Here is a 25,092-nt window from a genome sequence, read left to right on the forward strand (position 1 = left end):
CGAGCCGTTGAAAAATCATATCGTTTCTCGCCACATCCTTCCCGAAAAGGAATTCGCAGACTGCAGAAAGTGATTCAACCCATCTAGAGTTTTTTGCCAAAATTGTCCCTTAGGTTTATTTTTGTCCTTTAAATATAACCACGAGCATCTTTCATCCTTTAAATTTGCTAAAGTGGAGCACTTTTAGTGTAGCTAACAGAATTGAGCTAATTTGGAGTTAAAACTTACGGTTGTGCAAGACCAACGACACAACATTTTCCTCTATTCCCCATTATTCATGATTTCTCCCAAATCTAATCGTTTTCTTGATAAGACTTAGGACCCGTTTGGCCATAGATTTTGCCAAAATAAATTTGGGTTTTATTTGGCAAACACATGTTTGGCCATAGATTTTGCCTATATTTTGGCAAAGTCCCAAATCCCAAAATCAGTTGGGCCAAAATATCACTATTATATTTTTTAAAAAATTACCTCAAACTTTTATATTTTATAAAAGAGCTCACAATTTATTATTTTGTAACAATGTTGTTTCGTCTTCTCGGTCACCTGATAGTGTATCATGTAGTTCATTATAAAAATGATAATTTTTTATCAAATTTATTTATGTTCAGGACTATAGGTTGCTATAATATAATGAATGTTATTGATAATTGTACGGTTGGGTATTTATGATAGTTTTTAGAACTTGTTGGTATAAGTCATGTTTCATGTTTTTCCAAAATAAATTTGGGAAATATGTTTTGAAAACAAATGTCCAAACACATTTTCATCTTCAAACCAAAATTCACCCAAATCAGATTTTTCAAAATAAATTTGAAAATTTATGGCCAAACGATAGCTTAATGTAATTTTATAGGTAAAAACTCAGAAAGCCAGTTAAATTTCTTAAATCAGCAAGTGTGAAACTAAAAGAAAACAAAGCCTAAGCTACTGAGCCACAATGGGTGAAAGTGAAACTGAAAAGTGTTTCTTTTCAACTTCTTTTTCTCGGTGTTTATGCGGTTCTCTGTTTATATTTTGTTGAACTTTGAAGGAGAAAGACACCGGATATAACTTTTGTGTAGTTTGAGGTTTCAAAAGTTTACAGTTTGCTTCTTGTTCTTTTTTTGTTTTCTTGGAAGTGGTTCTTTTACCCAATTATTTTTGTTGGTGTTGTGAAAACTTGAAGTCAACACGTTTAGAGCTCGTTGGAGAAAGAAAAGAAGATGGGTTAAGTAGAAATATCTGCAAAATTTTGTATGAATATTTGAATAGATAAAATTCAAATAATGGAGAAGGATGAAGAACACTCGGATAATCAAAGTCAGAACATAAAGAAATTCAAAGAACTAGTAGAATAAGAATATAACATGCAGAGCAATAATGAATTGGCATGGCTCTTGAGCCTATGAAGGTAGGCTACAGAAAAATTCCCATGGAGAAGTTTCATTTTTTCTCCTTTGTTTCCAAAAGAGAGAAATTCAAGTGATTGTGAATAACGGAGAATGGAAGAAAAGGTTTTGGTGCTGGTCCGTGTACATGAGATGCACAACTTTAGTTTTAACCCCAACTCTCCAAGTTAGCCTCATTTTGTTAGCTAGACCAAAAGTGCTTCACTTTGACTTTAGAAAACTTAAGTTACTATCATGAATATATTTAGGGATATATTTAAAGGACAAAAATAAATCTATCTCAATAAATAAGGGACAATTTTGGTTAAAAATTTATCGTTGCTACAAGGTTTAACTTTTATACATGGGTAGTTTTAGCAAAAATTATCTCTTAAGGTAACTTTATCCTTTATTATATCACTTTGAGCACTTTTTGTTTTAAATTTTGCTAGCAGTTTTAGTATAGGTAAAAGAAACATCAAAGAAGAGTAATAATTTAACAGAAGATGCATGGGTTTTCCCGTGGGCAGGGGGAAAAAGAGAGTGTGAACAGATGTTCTTTGAAATCCCAATTCCATTTCTATCAATTTGCCCTTTGAATTCATAAACGAAGAACCCAACTTGTCTGTGGGGCTTCAATTGAGAAATCAATCGAGAAGATAGCTCCAATCATTGTCGAATAAATTGAATGGAGAGGAAAATCTTACTTTTCACTAATATTTGAGAACTATATTGTGTATAAGAGAAAAGAAGGCATAATGAGAAAATCAGAAATCATTTTGGAGATAATTAATGTCTGAAATCATCAAACTATAGCCGTCTCTTCCTTTTCTTGCTTATAAACAAGCCCTTTGCCTTTAGGCTTTAGCAGGGTAGCAGCAACTCTAATTTTGCGTTCTAAGTATTATTTTCTTTTCTAACTTTTGATTGAAAGAGATTAGTCGAGGGACAGAGGGAGAAACAAAAGAAAATTACTTTCCCCATCTCCAGATCCCAACAACGAGGAATGGTGGATGAGCTTTTGTGCTCCCGTGAATTTTATCAAATCAGACTCCTTAGTTTTGTTCACTACAACATGAGTAGTGAAAAGATCCTTTACCCAGATGACTGTAAAACCAACGTTAGTTTTTAGGTTTCCATTTGGGCTTTATGTTAACTTTAATAAAGTTAAGGGATAATAGTTAAAAAGTTAATTTGATGCAGAAAACACTTCATCAAAGTTGTAAAGTTTATTTCATAAGCTTAAATTTTTTAAAGTTGTGAAAATTGTATAGAGATGTAATGGGTATCAGAAGTTTCGAAATATCCCAAAATGTACATAATGTCATGAAATAAAAAGGAGGGAGCAATACATAACTAGAACAATCAAAAATGAATTTAATTCTCATGAATAACTTATCCTTATTTCTCTCATCGCATATGCTTTATCAAGTATAATTTTGCTCCGGTAGTTACGAAGACCGATAAAAAAAAAATCAAACATAAGTATATACAAGCTACAGGCTGCTGGTAACATGTCTAGCTACAAATAAAACAAGAGGTATTTCCCATCTCCTTACAATCGTATCTGAAAGCTTGGAAAAAGAAATATTTAACATGTGCAGGCAAGGAGATAATTCGATTCAACTTCTCTTTTTAAGGTTCCATCGAACAGGGCTCGTCCAAAAGGATGATCATCAAACAACATAACAGCTTTCCACATTTTTTGGGCCAAAATGTAAATTCCCAACTTTCTTACCTGAAGATAACAAATTAACAATAAACCAAAGTTTATGTAATAGATCTGTCTAGCAAAAACATCGTAATCAAATCTCAGTTTCCACTTTCCTCTGTAGTACAAGTAAAATAGCTAATAGGATACGAAACTAAACCTCAACACTCACCTCTTTGTTTTATCAAGCACTTCAATATATCTTTTTGGGACACCATAGTGCTCAACAAGATATCTTGCAAGATCATCAATAACACCTCCTTGAACCAAAACTTCCTGTCCTTTCTTACCTAAAATTATAGAAGAATTTGCATAAGGATGATATATCTGCCCTTAAAGTGAACAACGTGACAACCAAGTTCATATGCAAACATAGCAAATCAGTAAACATAGATAGACCAAAAGCACAAAATAAATCACGTCAGTAAGTGAAAATAACCTACAAAGCCAGGTACATAATATAAGTGAATCAATCAATCAATCATTATGCATCAATACCATATCAGTTGCGATCAACTATATCCATTCTGCTCTATTCAGGTGCTTTTCATGCCAATATTAAAGAATTCACCTTTGATACTCACACTCATTCATACCAATACCCACTTGATGATTAAATGGATTACAAATATTGCTATGGGCCTACGGGATGTCTCACTTAACCAGAGCATAGTAATAAACTCCACAGGAGGAAAAATAAATAAAAATTATTGAATTTAGATGCCCTAGTATTTAGACAAATTGATAAATAGTACCCAACTCCTTCAGATCAACCTATTTCCATCAGTTTACCATGGAAATGGTCTAGTAATTAAGCAAGACTACTAAACATGGTTTATATACACCCAGACGCATTGAGACACAGTAAGAGCTATTCTGTTTGCTTTTCATTCTTTTCTTTTTTTAATTTTATTTTAATGGAACTATCTCTAGCGTCAATGCTCTAAGTGTCCAACTGCAAGTAACTATAACAATTCTCAACTACTAGATATCATCCTAACCTGGATAAAACATATCATCCTCCTAAGGTCTTAAATAAAACAGTACCACATTATCTCTTTTCACCATGAGAACGTAAGCGAGCAATTAATAGACAACACTTGAGTGAGGCCTAAAGCATAGAATGCTGTGAAGGCTCATTGTCAGAAATCAAAAGAGAGACGCGATGCAGCTTTTTATAGTTTTCAAAAAGCCACTCTAAGAAGTGCAGGTTCCCATGGGTTCAAGACCAAAACTGAAGAGCTGAGTAGAAAATAAGCAATACAAGCCACACCATGAGATTCATAGTTGACTATAAAGATATATTGCCAATGATGCTGTAAAGTATAAACCAGCAGAAGACAAATAGGACATCACAAACCAAATTTTGAGAGCCACCATATAATAATTACTACAACTAATAATCTAAAAGAAGGGTCATACACAGCTGTCAAAGTGTCAAAACAGACCTGGAAGTTCTGCCACAGTAGTGCTACAGGCAAACTTCTTCTGCAACTCTGAAGCCAAAGCCTCTGCATCCAACAGAAATGACTCAATTCCAGAAAGTTTAGTCATTTTTTTGTTTCCTTGCCTCCGTTCTGTCATTATCTGGATGGGTTTCAAGGCACCTTTGCGAACAGCTGTATCGTTACCCCGAGTCACGCAATGATGGGCTTGCATCCTACCTATGAAAGTTTGTCCCAAATCCTTCTTATGAATTTCTGTTGGATAAGTCGTTCCCTTTTTTATGGCTCCCTTAAATAAAGCATCACATAGTATTGCATCCAACGTCACAATGGACTTATTTGATGGCTTGACAAGATTTTCTTTCTCAACGTACTGGAACACTATTTCAGAGGCTTCAGATGCAGTGAAAAGTCTTCTAGTGTCAGCACCAACAGAAGCAAAAATAGGATTTACATGCACGCTTGGTTTATAAATTTCAGAAACTTCCAGTGTCTTCTGCAGCTGTTCTTCATTAGAAGCATGATTTGTAGAGGGCCCAGTGTTGTCCACTTTTTTCTTTTCTGGCTTGAAGGACAAGTAGTCTGGATGCTTTCGATTAACAGAAATAAGAATCACCTCTTTCTTATGCTTATCTTCTTTCAGTGAGATCTGCACATGCCAATGTATTGGTAAGTTTGGAGAAACATTAGATAATGTGAAACACCAGATAAAATCAGAAGACATCTGGATGCCAAACGCACCAGAACAAGAAATGGGGGCACATTTTGCCATGAAGCCATGAAATAGAAGAGACCAAAGCAAATTTCTCGAACACTTATTGACAAGATAAAGAACTTGGGCCTAAGAACTAGCTTTGGGGTTGAAAATAAAGAGGATATAAAACTCTCACATCTGGCATACATCCAAGCAAACCTTCACAAGACATGTGCTATATGAAAAAAGCAAAATGCAGAAATAGCATCAACAATGAAGGTATACGCAAATGCAAAATACAGGACAGAACACTACTCCATATAGTATTGCACCATCTCATCTTATACGCATGTTCTGGCTATGGTTGTAACATTTTTTTCCACAGAAGTTTTTAAACAATCTCTTGCCTACTGGCTGTTGTTAGACTACATCAATATGTTGCACCTGCCGCCATCAAAGAGAAGCTGAAAGTTCTGACTAACAGCTTTTTTCGAACCCTCCCAACTTAAGTAGGAAAAGAGGAGGATAGAGGTTGCTACAGATACTTGCCAGTTTCAGCACCAGAACAGTCCTACCTACCACTTATAAGTCTTTGCTTTTGACGAGAAGTTAAACAGAAGAGCAGCTAATCATGAAGAGTACTACTACACGCAGTCATCAATGTCATGTGAAGTGCCAATATCAGTGTTAAACTTAGCTAAGCATGAAGAACACAGTATATATAAGTGTGTGTATCCAAATATATGGCCTACAAGATAGAAATCTCTCTGCATCTCTTATGATGCATAGAAATAGCAGTCTAAATGACTTCACATCTGAATCATCCATTAAACGCAATAGCAAATTTTCAGCTACATCCAACAGTTTAATGTTCAAAAAATCAAATTCCATCTTTCATAACAAATGTCGGAACTACCAATCCGCCAGAGGCTTTAGCCTGTAGCCACTTGGATAATTTCTTGTGAGATGACTTCTTTATGTCGAGTGTTATGCCTGGAGGCCTGCAAGGTAGCACGTGATTTGACCTACACCGGCGCAATGAAGCCATTAATAAGTGGCTAAGCAAGGAATAGAACAAGTCAAATATAGTTGCACTCCAACATCTAGAGAAGTTAAAGAGTGAAAGTCAAGAAGAGGAGGTATTAATTTATCAGATCACCTTCTTATTTCTCTAATTTGTTTTGTCTCAAGATGAAGATCATTTGTACTGAAATATGTCTAGAGTTCAATTACATAGCTGCCTCGCAAAAATAAATTGGTGTTAGCTCTGCTTCTTCTACACAAGTAATACTCCCTCTGTTTCATTTTTATGTGGCATTGTTTAACTGAGCACAGAGTTTAAGAAAGAAAGGAAAATTTTTGGAACTTGTGGTGTTAAAACATGCCATGACATTGAAGTGGATGTAAAAGCATGCCATTAAGGATAAAAATGAAAGTTGTTAAATTGTTACCAAATGCATAAAGGTGTCATTCCTTTTGAAACAGAAAAAAAAAAAAAAAAGCAAAAGTGTGCCACATAAAATGGAACAAAGGGAGTACTCAACTTAAGCCTTATTTAAAATACCGTTCACAAATTCTAGTGGTGTTATCTCCACTTTTTCAGCATATGCTCACTTTGATATAACATCTGGCATACTGTTAAATGCTCAGTTAAATACACCTAGAGAAGTTATCATTTCTTGTAGTGATTGAAAAAACAATCTGCATCAAACATGAACCTCTTATCCTCTCCATTAACAAGAAAACTAGAAATAACACTACAAAATAAACTTTGTATAAAAGAACCTTTAAAATTCATGCTCAAAAATTCCAAAAAGAAGGTTAGTGCCAAATGTGAAACAATAAAGTGCACTACTCTTAGTGGGCGTTTGGACATAAGAATTGTAAAATTCCAAAATAGGGGGAAAACAATTTTCAAGTGAAAATGGTATTTGAAATTTAGAGTTGTGTTTGGACATGAATATAATTTTGGATTGTTTTTGAAGTTTTGTGAGTGATTTGAGTGAAAATTTTGAAAAACAGCTTTTTGGAGTTTTATCTTCAATTGAAAATTGAAAATTGAAAATTTTATGAACAAACGCTGATTTCGGAAAAAAGTGAAAAATCTTTGGAAAAAAGGAAAAAATTTCTTATGTCCAAACGGGCTCTTAGTTTACCATCTGAAATTGTGTACACAAAAATCAATTTTCTTTTTCTTTTATTTTTATTATGATCAAAAAAATTCAGTAACAGACGTAGATTTCAATGAGTTTGGAACCCGTCGTACCATAATATACTTCCAGGGATGGGCAGGTCTTTTTCCTTAATTGTCATATGTAATGCTTGAAGAAGGCACTTGTCCAAAAGTGCATCTACCTCTTCAACAGACAAGGAATGGTGTCCCTCATTATTTGATTCATCTACAGGAGTTTCTGTAACCTTCAACTCGCCTAGATCATTGATAAGCTGCACACTGACTTCATCTGCTCCATCACTCTGTGTGGTACAAGGATGACCAACACCTGATGAAGAAGCATCAAGATCAATCACTTCTCCGGAGTCTTCATTGTTAGTCACATTTCCTGGCTCAACTGAAGGATCAACTTCACTTGAATCAGATGCCCTACTACTCAATGATAGAGCAGGATCTTCAAACACGACATCTTCTAGAAAACCAGCATTTGGTACATGACAATTTTCAGCGGATTCCCTGGAAAAATATCCAGAAAACGGTGACATCTAGAAGTTGTACGGACGAAAACTAACATTAACTTTCTTAGTTCATACCAAAGGGTGTCTCGATAGTAATGACATATTTTTAAAGCCTTTCCACGTAGACCAGCTTTTATAGCTTCTGTGCTACTCATGGTAGTTGTTCCCACCTGAGGAAAATAAATCAGTATCCTTCAAATTGATTATATAGCTAAATTAAGAGAGAAAAACTGGAAGGTCCCATAAGCTTACAGCTATTGTGGCAGGGTTTCCAGGAACCTTTACTGCCCATGGCTCCCCAGCAGAAAATGATGGAAACCCTTCAGGAGGTATACTGATGCCAGGGAACATTAAATCTGCCCCTCCGAGAATGAAATGAGAAACTTCACCCCCTTTCAGCACAAAAGCAGGCAAAAGTTCTGGGACTTTCCACAGAGCATAAACTGTACTCACCTCATAGAAAGAAAAAAAAAAACATTTTCAATTAAGCAGGATGGTTAATAACTAAATTCTGTCTTGTTAAAAGAATATCTTTCAAGCAATCAAATCACATAGCTACTGTGTATAGAACATGCCTAAAAAGCCTTCCTACTTAAAATATTTACAAATGTCAATCACCAAGCGGGGGTCTATCGGAAACCGCCTCTCTACCTCAACAAGGTAGGGGTAAGGTCTGCATACACATTACCCTCCCCATACCCCACTTATGGGATTACACTGGGTTTGGTGTTGTTGTAATCACCAGCAAGTTATAAGCAATCAATATACTCCAACGGGAAGATTATCAAAACACTGCTTCATAAAATTAAAATCAAAAAGTGAAAAATCAAAAGCACTCTCCCTCAGCCAATAAAGCAAACACGATTGAGTAGTATTTACTGATCAACTAATCAATCAATAAACTATGACTCAAACCAAAATGGTTAGGGTTTGCTATGAAAGTCAACTCTATTCTGGCTCATTTTAATACAATCCTAAAACATTTTGTCTTTTAAGAAATACTACAGTTTCTCTGAATCTCAGACTCACCCATATAACCAAAACACAAAAACTTTCTGATCTCGCCAAAAAGACTCTTGGCAAACACCAAACCAAATTTAAAGTGCAACAATTATTAATTGTGTCATATTATTAGCCAACTCTGCATTATATTTAATCATCATATTATCGCGTCTAAAGACCGTGCATATAAAGGTACATGAGACATGTCATACTATCTCAGACGACCTTTGCCTTCTCCATTTCATCCTCTATCTACTGTACTTGTACCTTCTGTCAAATGTAACAATTACCAATCCTACACAATCTTGTATTACTGCACATCCATGTTAATATATACACTTCTACGATATTCATCTTGTGGATATATTAAGCGTCTAGGGCCCAACATTCACTACCATAGACATTGATAGTCTCAGAATCATTATACAAAACTTGCTTTTCACCATCACTTTTGTGTCGTTCCTCCAATTTAATCATCCTACTCCAATTCTATGTATTACTTCTTTATTTACCATGCCATTCTTTTTCTTTCGTGAAAATCTATCATACCATTCCCATGGACAATTGAGCCCAGAATATTTATTTTACTGCTTAGCAGTCAACATCCCATCTAATTTCACTTCACTTTCACTCTTCTTATCAGAACTAAATTTGCAGAAAATATTATTCCGTTTTACTTCATATTTTATTCTAATACTCTTACTCTTTCGAGTGTTACTCTATATTTCCAACTTCTTCTTTTCAAGTACATTATGTCAGCACTATTTTTGTCATTTGGTATTGAGATAATTTGAGCACCATGGGGTGAGATTCAGTTCTGTTAAATCTATCCCCTACTTGCTCTTATGTAATGGACCAAATTGCAACATCAAATGCAAATTTATCTGGGCCAAGCCAGTTTGACCAAGCTTTATTTGTCAGTCTTTTACCTTCAATTTATGCTTTATTTGTGCTTTCCTTGAGCACTTTTTTGGTAAGCCGCTACAGTGATTGCTTAGGAATATAGATGATATCTTGATACTTCACGATATATATTCCCCATTTGTCTAGAGCGATATGGCTTGATTCTCCTTATATGAAGAGCCTTAATGAAATTTTCAATCACAACAAAAACATCAGATAAGCATCTTTATCAATCATAGCACAACTAGATTTAACATGCGAATGAAAATGTTTTCCATGGAAATTATTTCATGACAAAATATTTTTTCCAGAGAAAATGTTTTACCCTGGAAAACTGTTTCAGGAGTATTTTCCAATACTCGGTTGGGTATAAATGTAGGTGACACATTTCAACGGAGCATAAGGTATGAAAAAAGTATTTTATCTATTTATTTAGAACTACTACTACTATTACTACTACTCCTTAATCCAAAGCAAGTTGCCGGTGGCAATAAGATTAATTTTTTAAAATTGTTGTTATCATGACCAATTTGCTCACATCTGAACTAATCCATCAGGTAGCCTATTCAATCAACAACAACAAACCCAGTAGTTTCCCACGAGTGGGATCTGGGAGGGTAAGTTGTAGGCAGCATTACCCCTACCCCTGGAAGGGCAGAGAGGTTGTTTCCGATAGACCCTCACCTAGAGAACGACTGAAAAAGAAAAGGTAATTGCAACAAGTAGGACTAACAGCAAGATGAAATAAGATCGAATCCAAGAATGCAGTCAAACTCTAGGTAATAATAGCCATCTATGAATAAAAGATAACTTATTAACACTAATGCTAGCGAACTGAGTAAGACAAAGAGAAACGCTCGATTACCTACTAACCTTCTACCCTAATCTTTGACCTCCACACCTTCCTGTCTAGGGTCATGTCCTCAGTCAGCTTCAGCTGCGCCATGTCCTGCCTAATAACCTCTCCCCAAGACTTCTTATGCCTACCTCTACCCCTCCTGCTGCCCACCGAGGCTAACCGCTCACACCTTCTAACTGGGGCTTCTGTACTTCTCCTCTTAACATGCCCAAACCATCTCAACCTTGCCTCCCGCACCTTATCCTCCACAGGGGCCACTTCCACCTTTTCCCAAATAACTTCATTCCTAATCTTATCCAACCGGGTATGCCCACACATCTACCTCAACATCATCATCTCAACTACTTTTAGCTTTTGGGTATGAGAGTTCTTGATCGGCCAACACTCTGCTCCATACAACATAGTCGGTCTAACTAGAACCTTGTAGAATTTACCTTTAAGTCTCAGCGGCACATTCTTATCACACAAGACACCGGAAGCGAGCCTCCACTTCATCCATCCTGCTCCGATACGATGCGTGACATCTTCATCAATCTCCCCATTACCTTGTATTATAGATCCAAGATACTTGCAACTACTCCTCTTGGGGATATTTGCGTATCAAGCCTCACCTCTATATCCCCTTCATGGGTACCGTTGCTGAACTTGCACTCCATGTACTCCGTCTTGGTCCTGCTTAACCTGAAAACCTTAGATTCTAGGGTCTGCCTCCAAACCTCTAACCTCTCGTTAACACCACCCCGCGTCTCGTCAATTAAAACTATGTCATCAGCAAATAACATACATCATGGCACCTCACCTTGAATGTGTCTCGTCAATGCGTCCATCGCCAAGGAAAATAGGAATGGACTAAGAGTTGATCCCTGGTACAACCCCATCATAACCGGAAAGTGTTCCTAGTCTCCTCCCGCTGCCCTAACCCGAGTCTTAGCTTCATCATACATGTCCTTAATCACGCTAATGTAGGCTACTGGGACCCCTTTAGCCTCCAAGCATCGCCAGAGCACCTCTCTCGGGACTTTGTCATATGCTTTTTCTAGGTCAATGAACACCATGTGCAAGTCCTTCTTCATCTCCCTATACCGCTCTACCAATCTCCTCACAATGTGAATGGCTTCCACAGTCGAACGCCTCGGCATGAAACCGAACTGGTTCTCAAAAATGTACACATTGGTCCTCACCCTCACTTTAAGCACCCTCTCCCAAAATTTCATAGTATGGCTTAGCAGCTTAATCCCCCTATAATTATTGCAACTTTGGATATCGCCTTTGTTTTTATACAGTAATCATCGTACTCCACCTCCAATCACCAGGCATCTTCTTCGTCCTAAAAATGACGTTGAACAGCCTAGTGAGCCACTTCAAACATGCCCTACCCGCATTCTTCCAAAATTTCACAGGTATTTGATCTGGCCCGGTAGCTCTACCCCTGTGCATCTTACGCATAGCCCCCTCGACCTCCTCTACTCTTATGCGCCTACAATACCCGAAATCCCGGCACATCTCGGAGTGCTCCAAGTCTCCCAGCACAATGTCCCTATCACCCTCTTCGTTCAGGAGTTCATGGAAATATGTCTGCCATCTTCGTCTGATCTGAGCCTCTTCCATCAAAACTCTACCTTCCTCATCTTTGATACAATTAACTTGATTCAAATCACGGGCCTTCCTCTCTCTCACCTTAGCTAGCTTGTATAGCTTTTTGTCCCCACCTTTGGCCCCAAGCTTTTCATACAAACACCCAAACGCCGCAGTCTTAGCCACAGTAACCGCTAAATTCGCCTCTTATACCCCTCCCTGTTCATCCTCTTCGCCTGGCTGCCAGAGAAACCCTTCGAGACCCCTAACACTTCTCTCGCAGCTACTCTAATACACTCCGCTGTCGTGGTCCACATACAGCTCGCGTTCCCACTGCTCCTCCAGGCTCCCATAGCCAACAACTTCCCCCCTTCTCCAGCGCTTTGTCACTAGTCAAAGCACCCTACCTAATCCTGGGTTGACCATACACGGCCCTCTTCCTCCTCTTCCTCACGATCTCTAAGTCAATCACCAATAATCTATGTTGAGTCGTGAGATTCTCGCTTGGTATAACCTTGCAATCCATGCACAGACTCCTATCGCACTTTCGGAGGAGTAGATAATCAATTTGAGAAAATGTCAAAGATAGTCTAGCCCAACAAGCTCGTATCTCTAAGTTTTTACTCTCATGCCTCAAGAAGTAGACTATCCCACAAGGACTAACCGCTGAGAATTGGTAGAAATGAGTGATAATGTGTAAGAGTTGTAACATTCTTAAAAGACATTTTAGTGAAAAATATTTTACACAATTCAAGGTAATTAAAACAAATCAAAAAAAAATTCCTTATTTTGTATTATACCAAACGCACCAATGACCTACACAACAATATCTGCCAAAAATATTGGAAGTAAGTGAGATATATGGCACACACCTGTAGGGAATATATCATGACCTCGCCCATCTACGTCAAAAAACATTGGGCAATCACCCTCCAAACCATATACGAGTACTCGATTTGGATATTTCGAAACATTTAACTCCCCCTGCGTGATCCCATCAATACAGAAACACAAGAGTTTGATTATTCCATGAATTGCAATAAGTGATAGTAGTACTTTGTTCAATGCAATGCAATGCAATCAAAATTTAATACAGAAAAGTTAAAAATTAGCAATAATGTTGCTATATTTAATCCAACAATTAAAGAAAGGAAAAAGTACCTTGGGAGGAAGTAAAAGGTCGAGAAAGGCATCAGTGGCATTAGGGAAACGGTCTCTGATAGTGCGACGGAGCTTCTTACGGTCGGCGCCGGAAAGTCGCTGGTGAGACTTGGCGTCCACTGCCTTCTTGAACATTTTTCTCCTGCTACTACTCTTCTTCTGCGATAAACTATAGTAGCGGAAGAGAAAAACGAAGGTTCTACACTAATACGGAGGAGTCGTTTCACTTTTCTGGGCGTATGCTTAAGTTGAGCACCTGCTCTTTGCCCTTTGCGGCTTTGCCACATTTTTTCTTTTTATTCCCTAATAATACACGTTGGTTAGATTGATTGTGTGGCGAGCGAGTTATGCAAAAATTAGTAAAATATTGTATAAATTTATAAAATTATAATATAACTTGTTATACGTTTAAGCAATGCATTTAAAAAAATTTATGTAGTGATTAATAATGAATGAATTGTAATGAGATGATTAATAAAAAGTGATCATTTTAAAAGAATTTTTTCATTTTTAAATAGTTTAATCCTTCCGTTGTTAATACACAAGAATTTAATATTGATATTGTTTAGTACCAATCAAAGTTGTATTAGTAATCCGATGATTTCAATTATTATGCGACCAACCAAGCAATGTATTACTTTGATAGGGAATTTTATGCTAAATAAGTTTCTCAGTATTACAATCACATTCATCTTAAACAATTTTATTCATTTATTTATTTATTTGGTTATTTTCCGCCATCATTTTTTTATTTATATTTTGAGTTATTTTGCTACCTATTTATTGTGATGGAAATTACTTTTTTTATTGCTAAAATATTTTTTAATCCAAATTAATCAAACACCTAAGATTAATTTCACTAAGAAAAGCATTTATTCGTACCAACACATCATTTAAGGAAGTGGTTCAAGCATATGTTGTCCACGTTTATTGTTTTACATATACTTCTTTGATATTTCTAGCTTTTTATGGCACCTGGTTTGCATATTACGGCACCCTATATTTATTTGCTTTTTATAGCACCTCATTTGCAGTAATTTAGAAAGTCTTCAATTGAATTGTCAAAAATGTACAACTTGAAAGTTATAAGTGAAGTATAGCCAAAATACAAATAGAGATGGACTTTTCAAAAATCTTAGAAAGGTCATGTGAAATTAATCGAGATCAACTTTTCCACAATTCTTACGTCAAAAATGTGAATAAATCAAGTTTTCCTACTTGCTTTCTCATCTTTGCCGTTCTCTTTCTGAATTTCTTCTTTCTGTCTTGGAATTCCATCAGATGCAAAATCGAATTTATTTATCTTCCGAAGCAACAAACATTAAATGGGAGCAAAATACTGGCAGGATTAGCGCGCGCGGGGGGGGGGGGGGTGGGTGGGGGATAAACTATAAACTCGATTTTTCAATATCACCACATTTTTTTTTTTTAAATCAATACTCACTATCAGGGGTGTACATGGACCGGGTTGGGTCGGATTTTATCAAAACGGTTTGGATTGGTTCGGTTTTGTCGGATTTTTCGGGTTTTTTTGTTATATGAATATTATTTCAATCTTACATTATTTAAGTTATAGATAAAATTTGATAAGTGAATATATGTTTACTAAAAATTTAAAAAAAAATAACAAACATATGATCTATTAAAGTGATCTTACGAGAGAATTATTTTTAGTAACAGATAATAGTTTATTTTCTAGACATCTTTTAAATAAAAATTTTATATAAAATTATATATTTATATGTCGGTTTGGTTTGGTTTTTTTTACTCAATACCAAACCAAATCAAATCAAACCTAGTCGGATTTTTTAATCGGTTTGGTTTGACTTTTCGGTTTGGTGCGATTTTCCAGTTCGGTTTGTACACTCATACTCACCATTGTGGTGGGAGGTTTAGACTTGACTCCAACCTGTATATTAACAAAAAGAAGTAGCAGAGTGTAGGATAGGGACTTATAATCTGATCCCATCCCACGATACAAAATATGAGGCTATCATTTGCTATAGTTAGCATGCCTTGTACATACAAGAGGATGTAACACACCTCGTAAGTTAGGATTAAGAACCATTTACAAAAGCTATACAACAAAATGGTTCTTTCTAGGCTTGACTCTAAAATTAATCAGTTGGTCTTTATATGTCTTCAAGGTAGCTCTCACCTTCCCAGGTAGGATGTTAGCCTCTATGAAGAAAGTAGATGATCTTCTTTGTAAGCTCCAATTAGCAAGATAATCGACTGTACAATTGGCTTCTCTAAAGCAATGAGAAAAATAGAAGTTGCCTTCATGTAGCAACTCCAAAATTTGCTCCAGAAATGTGAGAAATTTGTCATGGGATGGAAGAAAGGTTGTTGATAGCATTGATTAAAATCTGTGAATCAGATATAACAAAAATCTCCTTGTAACCCTTGTCTAGACACCATTTAATTCCCATGAGAATGGCTTTCGCTTCAGCCATATTATTTGTACAAATACCAAAAAAGCTAGAGAATGCCATCACCAAATCTCCTTTTTGATCTCTTAAAATACCACCTCCTCCTGCTAGGTCTCGATTTCCTTTACTTAATCCATGTGTTTTGAGTTTGAGGTATACATCAGGTGGTTTTCGCCATTTGACAAGGATAACATTGAGAGTTGGTTTATTTTTTCCAGAATGAAGCATAGATACTTCCAGTTATTAAACTTAGGAAGAGTAAAAAAATTGTTGGTGATAAAGGTAATCATATAGGATTTAATCTGGTAGATTAGCCTTTGAATGGAGCTACTTCCTTCACCATATCTACATGCACACCTCCTTTTCCAGATTTCCCAACAGATTATGCTCGGTAAGCATTGCAAGATAAATTCTAGAATTTTATTGTTACTCTTAGTGAGCCACCACTTAATAAGAGTTTGCCTTAAATCACCAATAAAGGGAACTCCAAACAAATTTCCAAATACATTCCAGGCAGCTAGGGGTGTACAAAGAAAATCGATAAACCGCACCAAATCGATAATCCGAGTCAAACCGGGAAAAAAATCCGATTATGGTTTGGTTTGAGTTGTTTTGGCATTGGAAAAAGAAACCTAACCATAATTGGTTTGGTTTGGTTTTAACCAAAAAAAGTCAAACCGAAACCAAACCAATCCGATAATATATTTATACAAATTCAAAAAATATTTTATACATATAAATATTTATTGTAATGTAATTTATAAATATGTCTTAAACTTTTCACAATTTTATCTTTTAACGTATTATTTCAAGTTTAACATTAACTTAGTTTATCTTTTTCTTTAGTGCTTAGTTATATAATTAATACTATTTATTAGCTATAGTTATTTTAGAATGACCTATAGAGTATTTTTTTATTATGATAATTTTTATTATGGCTTATTGATAGGTTACAACTACCTTGCTTTATGTTTTGATGATCTAACAAACTTACTGTCAAGAACCAGATAAGGAACCAGTTACATATCCTCAAGACCTTAAGATCGAAAGGCTCCAGCTTGGAATATGCTGCTTCAACTCTTCAGAATCAGAGGAACAACAGGGGGAACAAATAACTATTGCGTCCCGAGGAAACAGTACAAGTCAACTGCCCCATCAGCTGTAAAGTTGCAACTTGCACATGCTACAGTGTAGAAACAGTGCAGCAGTCAACTTTATGGGGAGTGTCTTTTATCTACCTTGCTTACATTATCTTAATGATGTCACAAAAATATTATTAACATCAAATAAGGTAAAAAAACATGTTAGTGTTCACTTAGAGAAATCAAGAAGGCTCTCACACGGTGATTTTGATCATCAAGAAATCAGTTCTCAAGTACATCAAGAACAAAGAACAACACTACTATGGACCAGTTCCCCACAGCAAGTCATTGTATGTCCTTAGTTGAGTTGTAACTTTGTAATAGTTCTAAAATTGTATTTCCTACTTAGCTTTTTCAGAAGCATTTTGTAGGAAACTCCTTGTAAACCTTAAACCCTTGTGTTTGAATCTTGGCTAGAGTTAGTCGAGTTGTAAAGTCTTTATAATAGAGTTATTACAAAGTGGCTTGTAATAGAGTATTACAAGTTAGTGAGGGATTAAGAGGTTAATTCCTAGGTTGCATAGGTTGTAATTTAAAAGTTGCTCAATAGTGAAGTTGAAATCCTACAAGGGTAGGTCGTGGTTTTTAATCTAGTTGAGCCTGGAATTTTCCACGTAAAATTTCTCTTGTCATCTATTTACTGAAGTGTGTGTGTGTGTGTGTTTTAGTAGAACTGATAGAGAACCTGGTTCTCTATAGAGTTTGGTGGACCCTTATATTCTATCAATTGGTATCAGAGCGGGTTCTTTCTATCAGGTTAACACTTAGAAAGGATCCTCATGGCTGCTCCTCCAAACTTTGAAGAAGGCCAGTCTACTTATAGACCACCTAGGTTCAATGGACAGTATTACGGATGGTGGAAAACTAGGATGCACGACTTCATCATGGCTGAAGATTTTGGGCTATGGGATGTCATATGTGACGAACCTTTTATTCCCACCAAGAATCTTGGCGACCCTGCTGTAACCATTCCCAAGACGAGGAAGGAATTCAATGATGCTGATCGAAAGGCCATAGAAAAGAACTTTTGTGCAAAGAAAATTTTTGTTTGTGGCATTGGTCCTGATGAATATAACAGGATATCGGTATTCCAATTAGCAAAACAAATCTGGGAGGCTCTTCAGACAGCTCACGAAGGAACAACACAGGTTAAGCAATCCAAGATCGATATACTCACAACTGAATACGAGCTTTTCAGGATGAAAGATGATGAACCCATCCAAGATATGCACACTCGCTTCACCTCCATCATTAATGATCTTCACTCTCTTGGTGAAACTATTCCAAGAAACAAGCTTGTCATGAAAATCCTTAGTGTTCTGCCCAGTTCTTGGGAAAGCAAAGTGAATGCCATTACAGAGGCGAAGGACTTGCAGACACTGACCATAGATGAACTTGTTGGCAATCTGAAAACATACAAAATGAAGAAGAAGAATGACAATGAAAGAAGAGAACCCAAAATTGAGAAGAACCTGGTCCTCAAGACAGACAGCAATGATTCAAGTGGTGAGGATGGTGATATGGCTTACTTGACAAGAAGATTCCAGAAGATGGTTCGTAAGAATGGAGGCATTCCAAAAAGGGGAAACTCCAGCAAGCCAAAAAATTATGACCTCTGCCATAAATGTGGCAAGCCAGAACACTTCATTAAGGAGTGCCCTCTCTTAAAGTAAGATCAATACAAAAACAACTTTGACAAAGCAGCCAAGAGGAACCCGGTTCCTGATAAACGCTTTAAGAGAAAGAATGCCGCTGACAATGTTGTAAAATAAGCTCTTGCTGCATGAGGAGACTCCTCTAGCGAATTTGAAGAAGAAAATGATCGTGGTGATAGTTCAATGATGGCAGTGGAAAGCGAAGCAATTGAGTATGACTCAATCTTTGCCTTGATGGCTCAGTCTGATGATGATGAAGATGACGACGATGATGAGGTAAATTTTCTGGATGTTCAGAGAAATCTGAAATCTTATTCTCCTAAAAAACTCATGTCTTTGGCAAATGTGTTAATTGATGCTTATCACAGTCTTATAAATGATAAAGATACTTTAACTATGGAGTTAGGAGAAGCAGAACAAACCAGAGATGACTTAGTAATCGTGGTGATTGACTTAAAGGAAACAATTGAGAACCTGAAGAAAGAGAAGGATGCCTTAGATGAAAAAATTGCAAATATAGAACGTGAAAGAGATGATCTAATGGCAAGTATGTTACTGTACCTGATAATTGGCTTTGCACCCACTGTGGCAACATTGGGCACTTTAAAGAAAACTGTAAGACCAGATTTCAGTCACAACAGGAAAACATAGTTTTCGCTGAAAAAGTAACTACTGGTAGAGAACCTGGTCCCTCATATAAAAAACGCATGATGTCTGCTTGGACCAGAAGATCCCTCATTCACCCATTTCCTCATTACAAGGAACCCAAACTCGTTTGGGTTCCTAAGTCTAACTTTTAATTCTCTTATGCAGGGAATAGTGAAAGGAAGCAGCCTACAATGGTACATGAATAGTGGCGGCTCAAAGCACATGACTGGAAGTACAACTGATTTTCTTTTACTTAAAGCCCTGCAAGGAGGGAGTGTATCCTTTGGTAATGGCAATAAAGGATACATTCTGGGAGTTGGAAGGATTGGGAAGTCTCTCTCACACTCAATCGAAAATGTGTACTACGTGAACGGGTTGAAGTACAACTTACTAAGTGTTTCCTAGATCTGTGACAAGGGTAACAAGGTGGAATTTGTGTCAAAAGTATGTACAGTCACAAACATAGTGACTGGTGAGGTGGTGCTAGTAGCTAAAAGATACAAAAATATCTATGTTGCTGATTTTGAGTCTCTGCAGAATGGTGATCTCAACTGTCTAAGTTTGATGCTGAATTATGGCATAGGAGGCTGGGTCATGCAAGCTTCACATTGCTGAACAAATTGGTCAGGAAGGACCTGGTTCGTGGTCTGCCCAAGTCAAGTTTCAAGAATCACAAAGTGTGTGATACATGTGTAAAAGGTAAGCAAGTCAGATCTTCATTCAATCCCAAAAGGGAAGTCAGTATCTAAAAATCATTTGATCTTCTTCACATGGATCTATGTAGACCCATGAGGGTGGCAAGCAGGGGGGAAAGAAATATATCTTCGGTATAGTCGACGATTACTCCAGATTCACTTGGACCCTGTTTCTCAGAACCAAGGACGAAACCTTTGAAGTGTTTGTTGCTTTCGTAAAAAAGATTCAAGTGAAGATGGGTAATAATGTAGTTTGCATCAGGTCTGATCATGGGACAGAGTTTGACAATGCCAAATTTGATGAGTTCTGTACTGAAAATGGTATCACTCACAATTTTTCGGCTCCAAGAACACCTCAACAAAATGGTGTTGTGGAGAGGAAAAATAGAACTCTTGAAGACATGGAAGGACAATATTGATTGACAGTGGGATCGTAAAGAATTTCTGGGCAGAAGCCGTCAATACTGCCTGCTACTTGGTGAACAGGTGCATGATCAGGTCCCTTCTGAACAAAACTCCATATGAACTGCTGAATGGAAGGAAGCCCAAGCTGACACATCTAAGGACCTTTGGGTGTAAATGCTTTATCCTCAACAATAGAAAGGAAGCTCTTGGAAAATTCGATGTCAAAAGTGATGAAGGAATCTTTCTAGGATACTCATCCCACAGCAAAGCTTACAAAGTATACAACAAAAGGACTTAGTGTGTTGAAGAGAGTATACATGTGATCTTTGATGAATCTCACCTCTCATGTGAGAAGGACAGAAATGTTGACCAAGATGGAGAACCTTTATCTGTTCCAGGTGAAGTTATTGACATAGCAAATGGAAAGGCAGACATGATGAGTCATGTCAAGAAATCCATAAAATATGATACAAATACATCTCCATCCATTCGAGAGGAACCTGGCCCCACGATCACAACAACTGAAGCTGAAAATAGAGTTGCTGATGCAGTCCAAGGTACTCCACTTGCTGAAGTAAGAAGTAGCCAAGAACCTCAGTCAAATATACCTGAGTCCTCTACAAATGAGATTCAGGTACCAAACTGGAAGCACAAAAGCTCACATCCTCTTGACAAGATAATCACCCCTCTTGACTCAGGTGTTCAAACCAGATCAAGAGCCAGAAATTCACTTGCCTTTTCAGCCTTTCTTTCTCAAATAAAGCCCAAAAACATCAAAGAAGCGCTGAAAGATGCAGACTGGATCACAGCCATGCAAGAGGAGCTGCATCAATTTGAAAGAAACAAGGTATGGCACCTGGTCCCTCGACCTGCAGATTGAACCATCATAGGAACCGGGTGGGTATTCAGGAACAAACTTGATGAGTTTGGAAATACAACAAGAAACAAGGCAAGGCTTTTAGTTCAAGGCTACAATCAGGAAGAAGGGATCGATTATGATGAAACATTTTCTCTAATTGCTCGAATGGAAGCCATTAGAATTCTTATTGACTTTGCATCTCATATGGAGTTCACACTATTCCAAATGGATATCAAAAGTGCATTTCTAAATGGCTATCTGAAAGAAGAAGTCTATGTCAAGAAGCCTCCTAGTTTTGAGAGTCACGAGCATCCTGAGCATGTGTTCAAACTGGACAAGGCATTGTACGAACTAAAGCAGGCTCCCCGGGCTTGGTATGAAAAGTTGTCAAAATTCCTTTTAGAAAATAGATTTACAAGAGGAAAAATTGATAACACTCTTTTTCTGAAGAAAAGAGGGGGGAACCTGCTCATTGTTCAGATATATGTTGATGATATCATCTTTGGAGCCACAACTGACTCGCTTTGTGAAAAATTTGCAAAACTCATGGGGAGTGAGTTCGAGATGAGTATGATAGGCGAATTAAATTTCTTTCTAGGACTTCAAGTAAAGCAATCTCAGAAGGGAACATTGATAAGTCAGCAGAAGTACATCAAGGAGTTGATGAAAAGGTTTCACATGGAAGTATCAAAAGTCATCGACACCCATATTGCCACAGCTACCCGACTAGACATGGATGAACCCGGTTCTCCTGTAAATCAGACTATGTATAGAGGGATTATAGGGTCACTCTTGTATCTTACTACAAGTAGACCAGACATTGTGTTCAGCGTGGGCCTCTATGCAAGGTTTCAATCCAATCCAAAGGAATCTCATCTGAAAGCTGCCAAGAGAATATTGAGATATCTCAAAGGAACGCAGGACCTGGTTCTCTACTATCCCTCAGGTGTCAACTTTGATCTTATTGGGTATGCTGATGCTGATTATGCAGGATATCTGGTGGACAGGAAAAGCACGTCTGGAATGACACATTTCCTAGGTTCCTGCCTAATCTCGTGAGGTACAAGGAAGGAAAACTCAGTGGCACTCTCAACTGCAGAAGCGGAATATGTAGCAGTTGCTTCTTGCTGTGCTCAGTCGCTGTAGATCAAGCAGCAGCTGGAAGACTTTGGAGTGTTCTCAGATTGTGTGCCTCTCCTATGCCACAATACAAGTGCACTCAATATGACCAAAAATCCAGTCCAACACAAGAGAACCAAGCACATTGACGTGCGTCATCACTTCCTTAGAGACAATATTGAAAAGGGACTCAATATTGAAAAAGGACTCATTTGCATGAAATTCTGCAGCACAGAAGATCATATTGCAGTCATATTTACCAAGGCCTTGAGTAGAGAACATTTTGAAAGAAATTGTCTGGCTCTGGGATTGATAAAGCCCAACTGAGAACCTGGTCCCTCGATGATTGGCTATGAGAGACATGTTCAAGTAAAATTAGCTAAAAAGTATTTTCTCACAAAGTCTAACTCATCTCTATACCGTTATAGGTAGACACGCATGATGATTACAGAGCAAATAGGCAGTTGATGCAGTTCACGCTGGTAAAAAGGGCAAAGCTTACAGATGCAAAATTTGTCAGGAAACCCGATTCCTCTAACACAGGTTAGTAGTTTCTCTGTTCTCTCATGCACAATTTTGAATGGATAAAACAAGTGCCACGTCATTAGTGCATCAGTTTCTTTTCACTGTGTATTGTGAACCCAAACGTCCTACCCGATAATTATCGACCCGACTCCCAAAACTGCCGCCCTTTCTTAACCGGTCCCTCATCTATCATAACTTCATCTATCACTATTACAACTCCTCCCATCAAACGTCAAAACCCCATTCTCTTGCCTCTCCTTAAACTGCCAAAATCCCCTCTCTTCCTCTCACCATGGCTGAACATCAAACAACCTCGAGTACTCCAAGTGACATCCCCATTGAGTCCCTACCTGTTGACACACCCATATTAGATTCCTCATCCCACACCACTGCAAACCAAAACCCTAGGGCAGAGTCACCCCCACACTCTATCTCCTCTCCTACCCACTCGAGTTATGGTTCTCATAGGAGTCGCAAAATATCGACTCCCAAAAGATTTTTAGCCCAGAGCCCTTCTCCTGCTTCGCCGGAAAAAGGGGATGAACATAATACTGCTGACAAAGAAGAAAATCAAGCAATTTCAAGCTCGCCTATGAAAAAAGGGGTCAAAGGTAGATCCAACAGATAGTTCCGAGAAGCTTGACTCAACAACGATTGCTCCTGATTTTATGTCCACGAGTAGCACTCCTTTCTCTACTGAGTTTTCCATGGATGTACAAGAAAAAGAGGCAATAGAGAACATGTTGTACAAAGCTCATGAAGGGGTTGTTATAGAATGAGATGATGATGGTTTTGGAACTCAGGGAGAAGAGTCTATGACTGTGAAAAATGATAGAGAGCTTGTGCATGTTGAACAATCGGCACAGGACAATACTACTGGGTACCAAATGAGGGACCCGATTCCTCACAGAAGGATTTAACTCAGGGATTCTCTCAAGAGCCCCAGGTCAATGTTGACCTTACTCCCTCTCCTCATTTTGATGTTGAGCCTTTGTGTGTGGTGATGCCTGAGGAAAGATCTGTGTACAGAGAAGAAAAAGGTGTTAGTGAAGAGGATTCTGATGATATGCAGATTGCTAGCTTGACTAGGCATAGACCAATGGTTTCTCAAGAGTCCACTCCTAAGCGACCTACTACAAGGTTGCAAAGGAAGGATGCTCTTGAGTCTGTGCTTAAGAACATCCAAGCTAAGTCAAGGAGAAGAAAATTAGTGAAAGATGGGAAAGTTGTGAGTAAGAAGTCAATGCTAGTTATGAATGTGGATGATGAAGTAGAAGAGGATCCTAGTTCCTTAACTAGAAAGCGCTCACAGAAGCATGGTCTCCCCATGCCTAAAAGGGGATCTTTTGTGTCTGCTGAAGGTTTGAACAAGTCTGATGATGTTGTTGCTAGTAAAAGTGTGGTGAAAGAATATGGCGATAAGTTGGTAGAAGAGTCTGCTGCCATGGTGATGGAAGAATTTGGTGAAAAGTCTGTGAAGTCTGATGAAAAAGGAAAAAATGATTGTAAGTCTGCTAAGAGAAAAACTGATACAGATGAGGAACATGGTTCCTCAAAGAAGGCCAGAATGGGTGATCAAAGGAGTACTGGGAAAGAGAGGTTAAGAAGTCAAAAGATGCTATGGGGGCGCACATTTGCCCCTGATATCTTGGAGGAGGCTGGTATGAGACAATTGGTTGAGATCTGTGAGTTCCAACAGTGGACACATTTGTTTACAAATGATGCTCCAATGGTATATGAAGAGGAAGTTCAAAGTTTCTATGTTGACCTTTTTAAAAAGTTGAAGATGATCACATCTGTGTGTTGGTGAATGAAGTTGATATAGTGATGGACTCTGCCTTGTTGGGGTCCATTCTTGGTGTGCCTGCTGAAGGGCTGTCTAGTGTTCATGGATCATGCTCTCAAATTTTCAGAAATGCCATATTAAAGGACACATCAGTTCAGCAGGGGGAACGGGTTCAGAAGAAGGCCCTCCTTCCTGTATACCAACTGCTGTTTGAGATGGTGAACATGGTACTGCTGCCTCGAGCTGAGAGAAGATCTATCACCTCTCGTGTAGACCTGTTCCTCATGGAAGCACTGGACAACTTCACTGCCATCAATCTGCCTGGGATTATGATAGAGCACATGAACAAAGTGGCAGACTTTAAAGATAGTAATCATGGGCTGCCGTATGGGTTCCTTCTCACCAAGGTCTTTAA

General features: G+C 37.7%; 1 protein-coding gene across 1 annotated transcript; it reads right to left on the reverse strand.

Moving 5' to 3' along the window:
• Window positions 1-2,723: 2,723 nt before the first annotated feature.
• On the reverse strand, window positions 2,724-13,698 carry LOC107826328 (uncharacterized). Its single transcript, XM_016653289.2, has 9 exons — window positions 13,412-13,698; window positions 13,123-13,234; window positions 8,164-8,354; window positions 7,987-8,081; window positions 7,487-7,909; window positions 6,137-6,245; window positions 4,530-5,175; window positions 3,254-3,371; window positions 2,724-3,108 (listed from the first exon to the last, which is right to left on the reverse strand). Exons 1-9 carry the CDS (start codon window positions 13,544-13,546, stop codon window positions 3,105-3,107), a joined length of 1,833 nt encoding a protein of 610 aa, XP_016508775.1. The 5' UTR covers window positions 13,547-13,698; the 3' UTR covers window positions 2,724-3,104.
• Between the last annotated feature and the right edge of the window lie 11,394 nt (window positions 13,699-25,092).

Source organism: Nicotiana tabacum, chromosome 4 (genome assembly GCF_000715075.1).
Source record: "Nicotiana tabacum cultivar K326 chromosome 4, ASM71507v2, whole genome shotgun sequence".
Classification (NCBI taxonomy): domain Eukaryota; kingdom Viridiplantae; phylum Streptophyta; class Magnoliopsida; order Solanales; family Solanaceae; genus Nicotiana; species Nicotiana tabacum.